The 16,234-nt window shown below is 39.1% G+C and overlaps 1 protein-coding gene across 2 annotated transcripts in view; it reads right to left on the minus strand.

Annotated features, from left to right (window-relative positions):
- Window positions 1–5,335: 5,335 nt before the first annotated feature.
- LOC122535537 (ras-related and estrogen-regulated growth inhibitor-like) overlaps window positions 5,336–16,234 on the minus strand; it is a 73,793-nt gene continuing 62,894 nt past the window's right edge. For both annotated transcript variants that reach the window (XM_043667164.1, XM_043667163.1), the window contains exon 6: window positions 5,336–6,028. In XM_043667164.1, the coding sequence (XP_043523099.1) occupies window positions 5,770–6,028 (259 nt within the window). In that variant the 3' untranslated portion in view covers window positions 5,336–5,769. The remainder of the gene's footprint in view (window positions 6,029–16,234) is intronic.

Raw genomic sequence — 16,234 nt, forward strand, 5'->3', positions numbered from 1 at the left:
TTTTTTTTGGTTCAACACAGCGAGGACCTTTCTCTGATTTGCAAGTTACGCTTTTATCTGCGTGAACCATCCGTGGATCGTATACAATGACTCGTATTAATATTCGGATACTAACATTACAGTTACAGAAACATTTATTATGTTACACTGTAATTATAATTATGATTCTGTAAAAAGAGATCGCACGACAATAAAATTCGGGAAAACAAATAAACTTGGGTTCAAGTTTTGAAGTTTGAAGCCTCCACTTTCCAAGCATCGTTTTTTATTTTATTCTGTAAGATGAAGTTTTTAGACTATGACAGACACTTCTCTTCTTTATGAAAAATACTACAATTTGTCGCAGTATATAAAAATATTGAAAAATTCCTTTTACGATTAAGTCTGCGATGGATTTGAAGATTCGGTCCTTGCCAACACTTGCACTGTTTCCCACGGGGACTCCTCAAACGATAAGAGTTGCCTCTCTGAAACCTGCGTCCCGGGAGAAAGTAACTCCCCCTTATGTGCGCGTCCAACGCACAAAGATTCTTTGCAATTCGAAATAACGATTCATTACTTACCGCGATGGGAGAATTCTCTAGTCGACCGTGAATCAATTCCCTCGAAGAAGCATTGTCTCAGCGGATGCAAGTCTCTTAAATTAAATTGAATAGAGAGAGAGAGAGAGAGAGAGAGAGAGAGAGAGAGAGAGAGAGAAGGAACACGTGGTCTTACGACCCATTCAACAAACTAACAGATCTGTGTTTCACGAATCGCCGATCCAGGAGAAAGTGGCTCCTTTGAATCGCGCAGAAAAGTGCACGTTCTTCAGATACGAAGTAGAAACGGATTTAACCCTCCAGTAGATAGCATGTTTCCATTTGAATCTGAAAGATCGTGAAAAATCGTGGCATTTTTTCCTTGTTGTTTTTTTTTTTCTTTTTTTTACAGCCTGGAATTCTTCATTTTCTGTACAAACTACGAAAATATTAAAAATAAACAACAAATTAAACTAAATCGTATCAATAAATCCAATGTCAAATTAATAAATCAAGTATATGGAAAAATTGGAGAAGAAAGAGAATGTAAGAATAAATGTTGGAATGTAGGAATAAATCCAATAAATTCACTTAAATCGAATTAATGAATCAAACGTACAGAAAAGTTGGAGACTCGCTGGGAACTTTGTACAAGTGCGAAGAAACGTCACAATTGACGTTGGACGAAAGATGGAAGCGAAAGAAGGAAATAAACGAGCCGGGCAGGCAAATTCAATATTTCCCGGCGATTTAACAAAAGAATTTTATTCTTTCTCAATTCACGATAACAAGTGACTAGCACTTAAAATACAGCGATCGATATTCGGCCAGAATTCGGAAAATCGCACGACACACTCACGCCTCGCGTTTCATACATACATATAAGTATGTATACCTCGTAGATTTTCACACATTTTGGAATGTATCGGTATTTTTTCTTTTTTTCTTTTTTTTTTTTTTTGCTTTTTTCTTTTAGGCACACTCTGGAAGCAAATACTTTCATCCCTCGGTTACGTGCCTCGCCAACGAATCTTCCTCCTCTTCCTCCTTTTGTGTCGCCCGTCTCTTTCATCGTTAACGCCAACTTTCTTTCTAAGTATCTGTCTATCGTTCCACTTATATATCGTTGCGTTTTCTTTTCTTTTCTTTTCTTTTCTTTTCTTTCTTTTTTACGATTTGAACGACGAATCGAACGATACTTCTGCCGGATAAAGAAAAGAAACAGAAAGGAGGACATCGTTGAAAAGAAAAATTGAAATTACACGCGTAGAAAAGTATCTAGAGATACACGTAAATGTAAGAATGTGAAATGTAAAAATAACAGAAGAAAGAGGGAGGAAAGGTCCACCGGCGAGGCGAAATGACACTCTCGTACGCCCAACTCTCGAACTGGAGACAATATAAAAGGCACTGAAAGAATTATACGTACAACGTGTAACTTACGCTTAAGTAATCTTAAAAACTCGAGCTAAGTTCTTCGCGTATTTAGTAACCGTAGAAAAGAAAACGACCCATCTTCTTTCACTCTTTTTTTCTTTTTCTTTTGTTTTACTGTTGTTCCTCTTTTCTTTTTTATGAGAAAAAAGAAAATGCGACCAACGCGTGTAACCGGCGGTCGTTTCGTCGCCGAGAGAAAACGAAACGGTAACGCGAATTCGCAACAGAGAATACGAGTTCGTCGAATTATCATTTCGATCGACGAGATAAATTTCTCCTAGCCTAGTTAGATATTGAACTCAGAGTGACGAAACAATGTCGCTTTAATTTAATGCGAATTCTCACAGTCAGATCCAAGTCGATACGAAACTTTTTTTACCTGAATTTTATCGATTCTCATGCAGTGAATAATTCTTTAATTTAACTTTTGCCTTTCTCTCTTTTCATTTTCGTAATTATACCTTTCACGAATGTATACTTTAACAATTTCTGTCTTTCTCTCCACTTTTCATGAGCATATAAAAATTCATAGTTTCATTACATCGGCGTTGTTTTTCGCCTATTGCAATAATACGAAACAAATTCAATTTTTATCAAGCAAATTCAAATTTGCTTGATACTGAAAATAGTGCAAGTTTATATTTCGCCTGATTTCATTTAACGCTACGTTTCTTTCGTTCAAAACTTGACTCTCGTTCTCTTTTCTGCAAGTTATAATTTTACAACAGCTTGCACTAAAATGACACATTATTGCACTTTCATCCTTCGCTATGCGCGAAATTGAACTGCTTGCGCCAATTTTGCACGGAACGGCTCGCCTCTTAAATTGCACATATTTACGCAAATTTTTTTAAAATTTAAAATTAAATTCGAAATTTAAGGAAATAGAAATTACGCGTGTTCCGCGTGTATATTTTGAAAAAAGTGCATAGAAATCGACGGGAACACGACGTGTTTCAAAAGTGATACCGAGAGCGATCGAAACGTCTACACTGAGCTCGACAAGTGGCTAGGAGAGCCTAAGAGCTTCGTGACGATCGGCCCGTCACGCTTATTGGACCATACTTCATGTTTCTCATTTTCGTTTCAACTTACGAATCTATGCGTCGATCGAATCCTCGAGCCACTTCTCGAGAGTCCGACACTCGGCGAATGTATGTATGTATGTATGTATGTATGTGCGCTATGTACACTTAGGCTACTTTCAGTAGGAACATTAAGGTTGTCGAATCGATTCCACACGGAAGCCGAAAGTTCGATCTCGAGAACGGAGAACGCGTCTCGTTTCGCGATTCAAGAGTTTCACACCAGAATTATTTACAGAAGTTTCAATTCAGTTTGAAAGCAGGATTGAACTTGATTTAAATATTTTAAACAAGATTCAGACTGAAGTATTAAAAAAAAAAAAAAAAAAGAATTGGACTATCGCCATCATGAGTACCTTAGGATATTTTAATATTTAAATGGAAACATTCTTTCAATCGTTCTGTCCTATATTTAGAGGAGTGGTTAAATCTTCAATTACGAAACAAATCATTCGTGAAACGATACTCGTGAAAATGCTACCTATAAAATATTTAATTTCCCAATTATCTCTACTCGCTTATTGGCGAAAAGAAAATATTCGGAAGCAATGAAGTAGGTAGTCAGAGTCTCCTAATTCCTTCCACATACACGTCACACGTATATGAAAATTATCAATTATAATTTAATACGGACATCCATCTCTATATCGTCAGACATTAATCCGTCGTTTTCCTTTAATAACTATGTGCATAACGACACTCTATAACGATCGTGAAATGGTAATTACCATTTATTAAGCCTTTACGATCATTTTTCGTCGTTGCAAGACAAGACACTGGCGAGAGATCAAGCGAAATTTCTAAAGTTTACGCGAGAAGCTACACGATTGTCGCGAGCACGAAGCAGAAGTTGGTGATTTCAACGCCTGCGCAAGACATGAAACGAATAAACAGAATATTTCTCGATCGTGTTTAATATACTTTATAAAATTCGGTTTGAATATGAATTTTGTCGATGCTTCGTCGATCACTGATTAATATTGTAATATTTGTAGCAAATATGTTATATATATATATTTATTCATTTTTCCAATTCAGTTCTATTGTATTTCTACATATATTACAGTGAAGAGAATTGGAAAAATAAATAAATTCGTAATAAAGGAACAAATACGTTTTCGATTCAATCGAAAGATCGACAAGAGGATAAAAAGAGGGAGGGGGGAAAAACGGAAAAAACCGAGAGAAATAAAAGCATCATCGTCAGTATTCTTTCTTGCAATTGGTCGCAATTTTCAACGCTCGCGACAGTCTTTTCACAGAAGCGATCATCCGCGATTCGCCGATCGTTCTCGCAAGTGTTTTCTCGTTGAATATCAAACGAAAACGTGTCTAGATATGCGAGAATCTCGCGCGAGATCATGTAGACTCAGTTCTTCCCAGACGGACGACGTATTTTCTCTCGTTTTCCGATCGAACTCCCGAAAAAAAAAGTTCATAGAGACACCGTGAAACGGTGTTTCTGGTGTTTATCAGATGCACGCCTTCTGCACCCTCACACTCCCTCTATCCGACGACGAACAGTCTCGATCAAATGGTTGCACTCGTTCGCTCAGAATGGACACTCTCTTTTTCCTCGTTTCTTCGCGAAATTTCTTCCGGATGATAATATACAGTAATAAATCTCGATCGTGATCGCAATCTTAACTATTTGCAGGGGGAACTTCACTCGCTAGTTATGGTAACTCGCGGGTTATTGTTGGGTTCGATGTCTTGTGATTTTTAACGAACTGTTGTTCCAGCGAATACGCCAGAGCGATCAAACATATGTTAATTATAGATTCTCATGATCAGATTTTAGACGCGTTTTCTAAACACTCGGAAACACAACTGAAGAAAGAGAAATTTACTCCTACTAAATGTTCTAATAAATATTCTAGTTTAAATGTTTCATATGATTTTATGCATTGCACGTATCGTGTCAACGTATAGTTTTTGGTCCAATTTTCCATAAACGCGCAAAGATCCGTTTCCTGCTTATCACTATACGTGCATCTCAATTTTTAGGCAATTCGGGACAACAGTTCATCAAAAGTTCAGACCATAACCTCAGTCGCGGTCTGTTCAAGAAAATTCTCAGACTGAGTTTTTTACAATGAGACTTAATTGATTTGATTTACAAATGAGTTTATAATAACATTCGTAATTGAACTTTTTTTGTTCAAACATTCGATCTTTTTATAAGGAAAAAAAAAAAAAAAAAAAAAAAAGAACAGAAAAAAAATTGAAAACGAAAACTTTCAAAGGTTAATAAAATTTTGTTAAACTCCAGAATAATATTTATATTTTCAGTTTCATCAGTCTGTAAACTTTTCGAACACGCTACGACAGACGCTGTCCAATTAATCACAGAAACCTCGATTACTCGCACGAATACTTTCACCCACGTTTCCTTCGATTCAATAAACAAACAAAAATTCTACTGTATACCTTTCTCCTTTACCTGTTCGCCAGACAACGTTCGAACGTTCCTCCGGCTCGGAGGATCTCGAACAGGAACGAAGAACCGCGTGTCGCGTCCAGAGAACACCGAAAGCATAATTCTCCTGTTTCACGGAGAGGAGGATCAAGTCGCTGTGTGACTGACTGGTTTTCACGTTGGTCAGACGATTTCTCGAGATGTCCTCTCGTCAACGATTGGAGTAGACGTTGCTGGTGAGAACAACCACGTCGTTCCTCTTGTCGGGTTCGTCACGACCTCCGAGGAGGAGGGCGCAGAGGAGGCGTCATATGCTCAACGAGGGCCTCTTCTTCCGATCTTTCGTCGTGTTCTTGCCGAAAATCGTGCCGAGCACCCTCGAGACCGAGTGCACGCCCAACTTCCGTCGTATCGGCAGCGCTCTCAGCAGCTGCACGGACCTTGCCTCTCGGAGGAGCGCCTGGAACGCGAGTGCCGCTCCCGCGGGACTCTCCGCCGCGCTCACCTCGTAGAACTGACATCCGTGCGCCAGCGACAACTGCTGGCCCTCGTCCACGCACACCTCGCTGCAACAGAATCATTTTCGTTTGTTTTTTTTTTTTTTCTTTTTCTTTTTCTTTTCATTATTTCCACTCGTCTTTCATTTATTTTCTTCCTTTCTTTTCTTTTCTCTCTCTCTCTTTTCTTTTTATTAATTACTGTCGAAAATAAGAACGTCTTAACACTTTATCGACCGGTAGCCTATTTATCGGCTTTTCGATTCCTAACGCTCTTCGACCGGTAGCCTATTTATCGGCTTTTCGATTCCTAACGCTCATCGACCGGTAGCCTATTTATCGGCTTTTCGATTGCTTTTGTTACGAGAGATACCACACTGTAAATAAATATTAAAAAATTTAATTACTGTTACCTTGAATTTATTTCATGAATGTAAGTTAAAAAGGCAATAAATTGTATAAAACAAATACAAAATAAAGTATAAATATCAATAAAATTCCATTACTTTAAAACAAAAGGAATAAGCACAACACAATGCATAGTGAAAATTTAGCCGGTACTGGGAGTAAATTCGGGCGCGACTAAGCCAGTACTTACTGAGTGGCAGCCTCAACCACGACCGGTCAATAAAGTGTTAACCGATAGGGAACGGCAATATAACAGACACAATCAGAGTAGAGTACAGGGGCAATTGCAATATAGGAAAATCCAAGTCTAGCCTATAACCGTAGATATAAATATATCAGGGTTAGTGGTTGGACTTAGCCAGAGTGCTTAAATAAGGCAGGGGTAGGAAATAGTCAGAAACTTATTGCGAGAGCCAGGTGCGGAAACTTGAAGGAAGAGAATAGGATATAGTACTGGATGGAAGAGGAAAGTAGGAGATGTATACCGTGTGAAGGAAGCAGGGGAACACTGAGGCATCTGCTAAAGAAGTGTACGAAATTGAAAAGTGCTGAGCTGAGTGAGGAGGAGATAGTGTGAAGATGGCTAGCGGAAGTGGAGAAGAAAAGGAGGGAAAAGAAAGCGAGGAGAAGTAATGAAAAAGGCGGCGAATGGGACGACAGTGTGGAAGAATGAGTGTTGAGTAAGAATAGAATGTAAACCAAGTCCTATTTCATGGCCGAGAATGGTCGAAATAAATAAATAAATAAATAATAAGAACGTCTTAAACGTATTTACAAAAATCAATCTCTTTGGAGAAATATGCACGTGAAGAGGCTCTGTAGATAAAGAATTAGGTGACTTGAGTCCAGTGCATCTTATACCCTCTTCGACACTTGAGAAAAGTTCTGGGATAAAAAAAGTTCTAGGATAGTAAAAGTAAAATCATTTCTTTTACCCGTAATTCCCAATAATTATGTATTATTGAGAAATAGAATTTCATAGTTAATCACAACCTACTACAGATTTCTTCTCAATATTTAATATAAACAATTCGTTACTCGTCAAATGTTTAATTAAACTTAACAAAGATAAAAGTAAACGAAATGTTTCAAAATTTCAGAGCGCAGGAATTGCGGAATAATGGAATGGTGGAATGACGGAGAAGAAGGAGGTTAACGATTCATTCGGAGCATATGGAGTACGTAAATTCGCGGAGGTTTCCGGCCGTCAAGGTTCCGCGAAACGGAAATCGAAGCGAGAGAGAACTGGTCTTGGCCATTTCTTGGCAACAGCACGTGTCCCGGACAAACGGAAGCGGTGGAAGGTGAGCGAACGCGATCATAAAGTACTCGCGAAAAGAACGCGAATCGCTGGAATTCCGCTAGAGTTGGCCGTCGTGTTTATGTGTCGCTCCGAGTTTTTAATTTCGATCGCTCGAGAATAATAATATACGGATCGTAAAATGTATATATATTGCTCATCGGATCTTGCTCATATACACATATATGGCCAATCAAGAAGACAAAATATAAACAGATGTAAGAGCAATTATATTTCGAACCGTTGGATGATCAACCTGAACAATATTGAATCCATGCAAATACTGACAATGAGCTAGCAACAGTCCACATAAAAGTGGACTGTGAATAGTTAGTCGTAAGGGAAAAATCCAGTAATTGGTCATCTATATGCTTCTTCCCCTTCCACTTGACGATGATAACCAAATATATATATAAGGACATGCTTTAGAGACATTCGATAGCGTAAAACATTCTAAATCGTTCTATAGAGACATTCTATATCATTAAGAGCATAAAACATTCTAAATCATTCTACATCATATTCAAGAGCATTAAACATTGTAAATCATTCGATATCATTTTATTTCGTACACGACCACGACTGTAAGGGAATTAATCTCTTCTAAATTGTAAGCGTGTTGACTCCATTACACGGAATCCAACACCGTTTCGAAATTTTTTCCGAGTGTCTAGAAAAGAGAAAGTCGTCAATCTAAACACAAGTGAGAATAAAAAATCGAAGGATACGAGTCTGTGAGACCTAGCTTGTTCGGTTTGGGTAAGAAAGATATTTGAAAAATAACAAACTCTCTCGTCGTAACAGAGATTCAACCGCGCGTCACCAATCAAATACCGCCGCGCTCCAAATCGTAATCATCTACCATTCCGACGAGAGACCGAACCACTTTTTCTCTCCCATCGGGATCATTGAGTCGCCAGCGGGAAGAAGAGCCGCGCGAGAACGAGAAAGAAGGAGAGAGCGACGAGAGACGAGAGAAGAGGGAAGAGGAGAGAAGGGGTTAGGACCTCGATCCTCCGTCGTATTTTAACGTTGCTCGGGCATGGAAGGCTCCGCGATATTTATGGAGGCAATTAAATTCGCGGGAACACGTGATACTCTCCAAGCGTCGAACAGGAAGCAAGAGGGAGGAAAGAGATCTCGAGGGGGAGAGAAGGAGACGGCGGCGGCGCGTGGGAGGGTCGTGCACACGTCTAATGCATGCACACGCGAGAGAGCAGGCCCCTCACGTTCACGGCCGTTAATCTGTCCCCTTTTATTTTATACGAGGCGATTCGTTCCGCTTTACGAGGAACGGCGTTAGATTCGAGACTGTGTGTCGTTTCCCGCTCTCTCTCTCTCTCTCTCTCTCTCTCTCTCTCTCTCTCTCTCTCTCTCTCTCCGGCTTCCTCTTTTCTCCCTTCGAAGGAGACGAATATCGCGCCGGGAATATCGAGTACTTTAACCGGAAAACGTCGTGATTCAAGGTGGAACGAAGACGGACGGGCCATGCAACGTGTTGGAAATTTAATTGGAAACTGCTACAGGTGATAGATAGATAATAAAAAATGATACACCGGAAGATGCGCGTACTCGGACCTCTGGTCGAGTGTCGTTGGGTCGAAAAGTCTTTTCATTTCGTTGAATAAATTATTATCAATCATCACGAATGAATTGATAATGTAACATTTAATAAATTTCACTGATCGAGTGATAAATTATTACGAATAAATTGACACCAAATCGTAGCCGGTCAGATCTCTTTACAAGAGGAACAAGAACAGGCAACTGTCAATTTGATTTAGGGAAATGTCAACACCAAACCAAACAACTTTCGGATAGTAAGAAGGAAAATTATATCTATTTTTTTCTTTTTTTTAACGCGAACGAAAGAATGCATTGTAAATCAAATTTTAACCAGACGTTGGTACGTTTGATCACTCGATCGAGTTTATAAATAATTTTATTGGCCCGATAGAACCTAGGTTAGTTATTTTACTCGCGAATATTGCGAGGCATCGTCGGCTGGCTTACGAGGTTGGACGTAACTATGGGAATGATGACTGGGGCCAGGGGAGAGGCTCGACATTTCGCTGGCTGGCGAAATAACGACGCGACCTTTAGACAGCCGCCACGAACGAGAAAACGTCGTGGCGCGACGACCGGATTACACCGGGATTCGAACAAATCGCCGGAGATTCCACGCCGAAGAGCTGACTCGACGGCTGGAAACTTGCATGATCCGACGATTAAACGACGATGCTCCGAGAGCACGCTAAGGGGATTTTCCCTGGCCCCCGCCGTTTTCACGACCGCGATCTTTTACGCGCGAGTTTTTGGAAAGACACCTGGAAAAGCACTGTTTCGATCAATTTCTAGTTAAATAACTAGTTAATTAACTATTCTTCCCTTTATAATTATACCACGTAACTCTTTAAATATATTGTACAGAGACTAATCGATGAAATTGTTTACCACTTGAGAATTTAAACGAAAGTGGAATTAATTAATTCGCGATTTGGGCATTAATTCGAATAACGAAATTAATTGTTACCTAGAATAATCTAACTATTTTCATTTATTACTTATCATTTGTTACTTGCAATAGTTTTCAATATTCACGAAGCTTGAAAAGAAAAGAATTACCTTCGAAAAATTGAAGATAGCACGCATGTGCGTGATGACAAGCCTTGGGATTTATTTATGGATGTTGATCGAGCAATCTTATCATCGAAAGAGAGAAAGAAAAGTTGGCGAACAAAGCACATTCAAAGTTACTAGCTTCCTTAAAAGCAAACTACGAGGATCCTAAAAATATTTCTAAAGAAAATGGTGTTTATACATCCGCAGTCTAAGATTTAGCAATTTTAATGAAACGTGAAAATTGAAAGGGAAATGACTGTCCATCAAGAAAATAAATGACGTTTCTCGTTTTTTTGGCACCGATAAAGAAGAAAAAGCTTCGTTGTTTTACGATGTTCAAGTTCAACGAAATCTTTCGAGATAAAGCTGTCGCGCGATATTTCTTCTCTTGGCGTACACGTAATTATCCATAAAGTATTTCCTCGAAATGTTCGAACGTGCGCCGCGGGACTCCAGAAACCGTAACCACGATCTGAAAACTCTCAAACACCGGGATCAAAACATTGTTCACCTACATATCTTACAGCTCGACTTGTTCCTCCATTTGCGCGAGACACGTGCTTTCTACTTGGCGCCAGCAGCCTCGTCGAACGTGTCGCATTTCCAACGCAGGCCAAAGTCATTCCAAAAAGAGTACCATGAAGATAATTCACCAAGGTAATGCACGAAGAAAAAAAAAAGAAAGAAAGACACTAAGAAAGAAAGAAAGAAAGAAAGAAAGGAACGCGACGTTGATTTGTATCAATTGATACGCGGTTGACGGAATAGACGACGAGTTTCGCGAAAAAACGAACAGAAAAGCATTCTGGAAAAAAATTCACAACGATTGTTATTAAAATTTAGTTCCTGCCAAAGTCGTTGAACCAATGACCGCAGAATTTGTACAGGTTACTTTCTTCTTACTGTTGATATTAAAATACACAAGGAAAAAACGTATATAATAGAAAGATGATCGAAAGATGACTAATATCTGTCTTTTGATATTGCAAATCAGTGACAAATCGTCTGTAATAAAAAAATATTTCTCAATTTTCAGCTTTTCTGAAAATATCTTTCTCTGATCCAACACTAACTAACAATTTAACGAATGATTTACGCGAAATCTAAAATTATTGGCTCGGCTATGCTCTTCAATGTGTGTTTGTCCTTTTGAAAACGCGATTTTTCGAGTACAAAGGAGGCATACGAGGGACTTATTGTTCGAGACGAGTGTTACGTGGTATCGCTGTAGTATTCAATGCAGCGTGATCGGGTATGTACGAGTTCCCAGCCGAGTATAATAACCGTACAGTACGTTTGTCACCGTTAGGCCACATAAACTATACGCTCTCAAAGGCCCTCGCATTTCTCAATGCGTTACAACCGAGAACGTTGAATTCCGATTCCGCGGCGCACTCTATATTAACCACTTGCACGAGCTTCTGACTTATTTAAACGCTTGTAAATATATTTCTCGTATACTCCAAAGTATACACTATATCGCGCGCGCGCACGCCCTTTTTTTCCCGCTTAGGATCCCATCTTAATTCCTAATTCTTCAACTCGGAGCAAAAAAGCACCGTCGTGCACTTGTATTTTCACGGCTGGAATTATGACGTCGAGCTGCTTTCATTAGTCACGAGATTAAGGCGACATATGTATTCATAGTGGCTCTTAAAGTTTAGCCTTAGCGTCGAATCCAAGGCCAGCAAGTAACAATTTCACATGTTTCTAACTTTTTCAGTTTTTTACATCTTCTGCATTTCCACTACCCTTGTTAATTCCCTTCTGTTGGTCGCTCCAACTTTTGTATTTCAATTTTACGATCATTTTGCATTACTGTTTAGCAAACATTCTATTCTCATACCTTTAAATGATACGTGGAACAATTACAAGCACAGTTACAAGAGGGTTAATCGATCAACAATTTCACCCGATAATATAGAAAAGTTACAAGTGGGTCAATCAACAATTTCATCTAATTGAAATTTAACTTCGTGTCTCGAGATATTTTTCAAACTGCCGCCGAAAATATTTCATCAACGCGTTTCAAGACACCGTGTACACGTAACGATCGTTCCCAAACCCTGACCAACAATCTGCCAAAAATATCCCTCGTCGATTTCCATATCCCCCCTTTCTTCTTCTGCTACATTTGCATATACATGTGTATATGTACACATACGTACGTACACACGCGCGACGTTCAACGACGTCCATCCAGCGGAACGAGAAGAGGACGTGCGTTCTCTCTCTCTCTCTCTTTCTCTTTTTTATTTTTTCCAGTTTCTTTTCTTTTTCAATCGGCTCGAAACGCGGCTTTCCAGGTTGGCCGCGGTTTTCAGCCGGCGAACCAGTTTGTCAGCCAGAGCGGGGCCGAGCCCCGACTTCCACGGACCCGCCAGCTGATATTTCGCGATAAGTTTATCGATGGACGATATTCGCGGCCGGACGCCGGCTCGGATGTATCTAAAGGCGCCCCGATAACTCGTTCGCCGGGAGAGTGGTTTCACCAGCCCCGCGGCCAACCCAGCCTGCCTTCTAATCTTTATGAACTCCATTAAGACGGCCGTGCCGGCTACCGGTCGCGACTCACGACTCACGACTCACGACTCACCACTGCCTCTCCTCCGACTTCTCTGACTATGCCGCTGCTCAGATTCTGTCCAAAGCCGACGCGACATCGCCTTCTCCTCGCCGTTTCGCCGATTTTCTATTTTTTTTCTTTTTCTCGCAAAAATTCTTCTATCTTCCTCTTGCAAGTTTTCTTTTTTTAATTCACTTCATCGCTTCCAAAGTGTCGAGGTGGCACGCACGACCGAGCACGAAGCGATCCTCACGTGGAAAAACGAACCGAAAAGACAGAAGAAAATTTTGTCGTTACAGTCTCCCGTTTTTTTCCCGAGGAAATCGAGATTGAAAATTTAGTTGATCTTTTAACCGCGGAGCGCTCCCTTAACCGAAAGCGCTCTCAATTGGAAAGACATTGGAAAAAGACATTGGAAGATCTTCACTTCAAGTTTAAACCTACGATCGAAAGACAAACGATCGATCACGTTTGAATCTACGTGCGTCACTTTCAAACAACGACGAACCGTCCTCGTCTTACGATCTGAAAAGCATTTTTGTGACGACGAGCTAATTCGTCAGCAGGCGCGAATAATTCGCGAAGGGAAAATAATATTTGATAAAAGTGTAAGCACAATTAGCGTGTTGACGCACGGCACATTATTTTTTTGTCACGTTATGGATAATTTTTATTAATTGTACATTATTACACATCTTAATATATCATATACGTATCACGACAAATATTATGATATGTATAGTATATAATATAAATAAATTATTGTACAAAATAAATAAAAATTACCACGATGAAAATTGTAACAAAAATTTGCTGCAATGTGAAAAAAGAACAACTGAGTAATTAAAGTTAGCTACGATCGTCTGTATGACGTGTAATCTCTGTTTCAACGGTTTGAAGAGTCACGTCGATACGTCTCGTGAGAAACGGTTTGAGGAAGTCGGTAGATCCTATAAGATTCCAACCTTCCACCTTTCAAACGTTTTGTCGAGGTACGTCATCCATCATCGCGGATTATCTTTCGTCACCGTGCAACCTTTTGTCTGCAGTTAATCTGCTAGCTAAATTAACGTCGGAATCACAAGCGACGCCGTTTCATATTCGTCCAGCCACGTTTTTATCGCATCGTAAATATCGCTTTACTGTCAGGCAGTTGTAAGTATTATGACTCACGACTGCGAGACTATCCGGCGGATTTCGTTCTCAATTTTTGCAACAAGTAATAGAAATTCTGTTTCCCTTTATTTTCCTTTTTCTTTTTCTTTTTCTTTTTCTTTAGTTTGAAACGTTTCACATATTAGTTGGGAACGGTGAAATTGAAAAGTATAAATATATGAAGCATTCATTGTAGAAGAGATACACGGACACAGACGATGCATTGCAGCAATTCATATTAGAGAAATTAGAAAGAATTTAGGTTATTTAATTTCACAAAGATTCTAAAACATAAATTATGATTCTGAGTGACCCAGTTATACCGGTTAAGAGTTAAAACTGGCACACTACGAGTATTAGGAGTTTTTATATTAAATAGTTTCTACCGTAGTGGCAATTTTACAGTTGGCTATTCCAAGATATATGTTACAATATTTAATGATACAGGTACATAATGATACAATGTTATATTAATATGAACGTCCATTCGTTACTATACTGCAGATATTTATGCAAATTTATCTTTTATGTGACATGAATATGATCAGGGGAAACAGAAAATATAAAATGTTTATTATTATTATACATGTATATTATTATTTTATATTACGTACCGTGTATATCATGTATTTATGTATTTTATCAATCCTTTGAATAGAAACATTCAATTCTAAACGTCTATGATGTTCTGATTTCACCAACAGACGACAATCACATTTATCAAAAATTGTAAGTGCAAGCAGACATCCGTATGCTGAATTTTCTGGTTGAATCAAGGAAAACGCGAGTCGAGGGTGTGGCTGATGTGTATTTCGATCCGACGTGGAGTATTTTAATCGATCCTCGTACTAATGCGAATATAAAATGCATCATCGAGTGTTGCGTGATTCGCACGGGTGAAAGCGTACATAGGAAATCGAACCAGTCGTCATTTTTCTCCCTACCCTGTTGTGATACTGATTGGCCTATGAACAGCCGCTTATTAACCTTGTCGAAAAACGAGCACTAACTTCTGAATAATAACTGCAGATAGTTAATGAAATAAAGTATCGATATTTGATAAGGGGAACTATCAGTGCATGTGTAGTATATGTAGGTGTACTTATTGAAAGGGGTGTTCTTCTTTTTGCTTGCTAACCCAACTTTTGCACGTGAATTATTTATTACGAGGCAGCATTGACTTTTACATTTAACAAATTCTTTCTACTTGTGATATACAGATCGAAGGAGGTTGTACACGAGGTGTTTTACGTCGTTGTTCGAACACGCGAAGAATGGGAGAGCGAGAGTAAGAGAAATTGTGGGAGCTACGACACGGTAATATTAACTTATTTAGAAAATATAGCAATATAATACATAATTGTATACATAATAGAACGTAATAATAGAAAATTTAACATCGTAATTGCAGTGATTTGAATGTGATTATCACTTTCTAGAGCTTTTCGAGAACTTGAATTGCATTGACATAATTATTTCAATTACGAAATGTATATTAACGTTACTGTTATATTTATATTATTTATATTATCAGCAATAGTAGCTTTGATAATTAAAACCTTGGAGGTCTTGTTTAATCTTGAGTCTTAAAAGTCTTCATTCTCATGACATGCGAACAAAATAAAAATGAACAAAAATCGCTCGTCTGCATGGGATCCAAAAGACGATAGATTACAAAGAAATCCACAGAAAAAGATTCCGACATGCAGAGATTGACAACTTATCAAAAACACTCGATAACGATCGAACGCATTAAAAAGATCTCTCGACGAAAGATCGATCGATCGATCGATCGATCGATCGAAAAGAAAGGATACACGATTTCGCTTTCTTCGCTTACAAGACTGTGCAAACAAGGGAAAACTCTCAATTGCATCTCGTCTAATTCGTCACTCGAACCGCTTGTGCCTGTGTGCCTAACTAATCATTTAGAAACTTTTGAACAATCGCAGAAGAAACATGGCTTTTCAGCCATCGCGTCATATGCAAATCCATCCGTTCGGCGGATCTTTCGCAATCTTTTGAGCAGCTTGATGTTTGACGATACTCGAGAGAGTGAATCACTGACAAGCTTCGCGTGTTTTGTTGCGTCGTACCGAGAGAAAGCTGTGAAACGGTAGGTCTTTATCGTCGCACCTTGCGATAACCTTCCATTCTCATTTACCTATGGTCCCCTCCCCCTTAAAAAAAGAAAAAGAAAAAATCACCGTGCTTGTGATTGATG

This window comes from Frieseomelitta varia, unplaced genomic scaffold, assembly GCF_011392965.1.
Source record: "Frieseomelitta varia isolate USP_RPSP 00005682 unplaced genomic scaffold, Fvar_1.2 scaffold_735, whole genome shotgun sequence".
Taxonomy (NCBI): domain Eukaryota; kingdom Metazoa; phylum Arthropoda; class Insecta; order Hymenoptera; family Apidae; genus Frieseomelitta; species Frieseomelitta varia.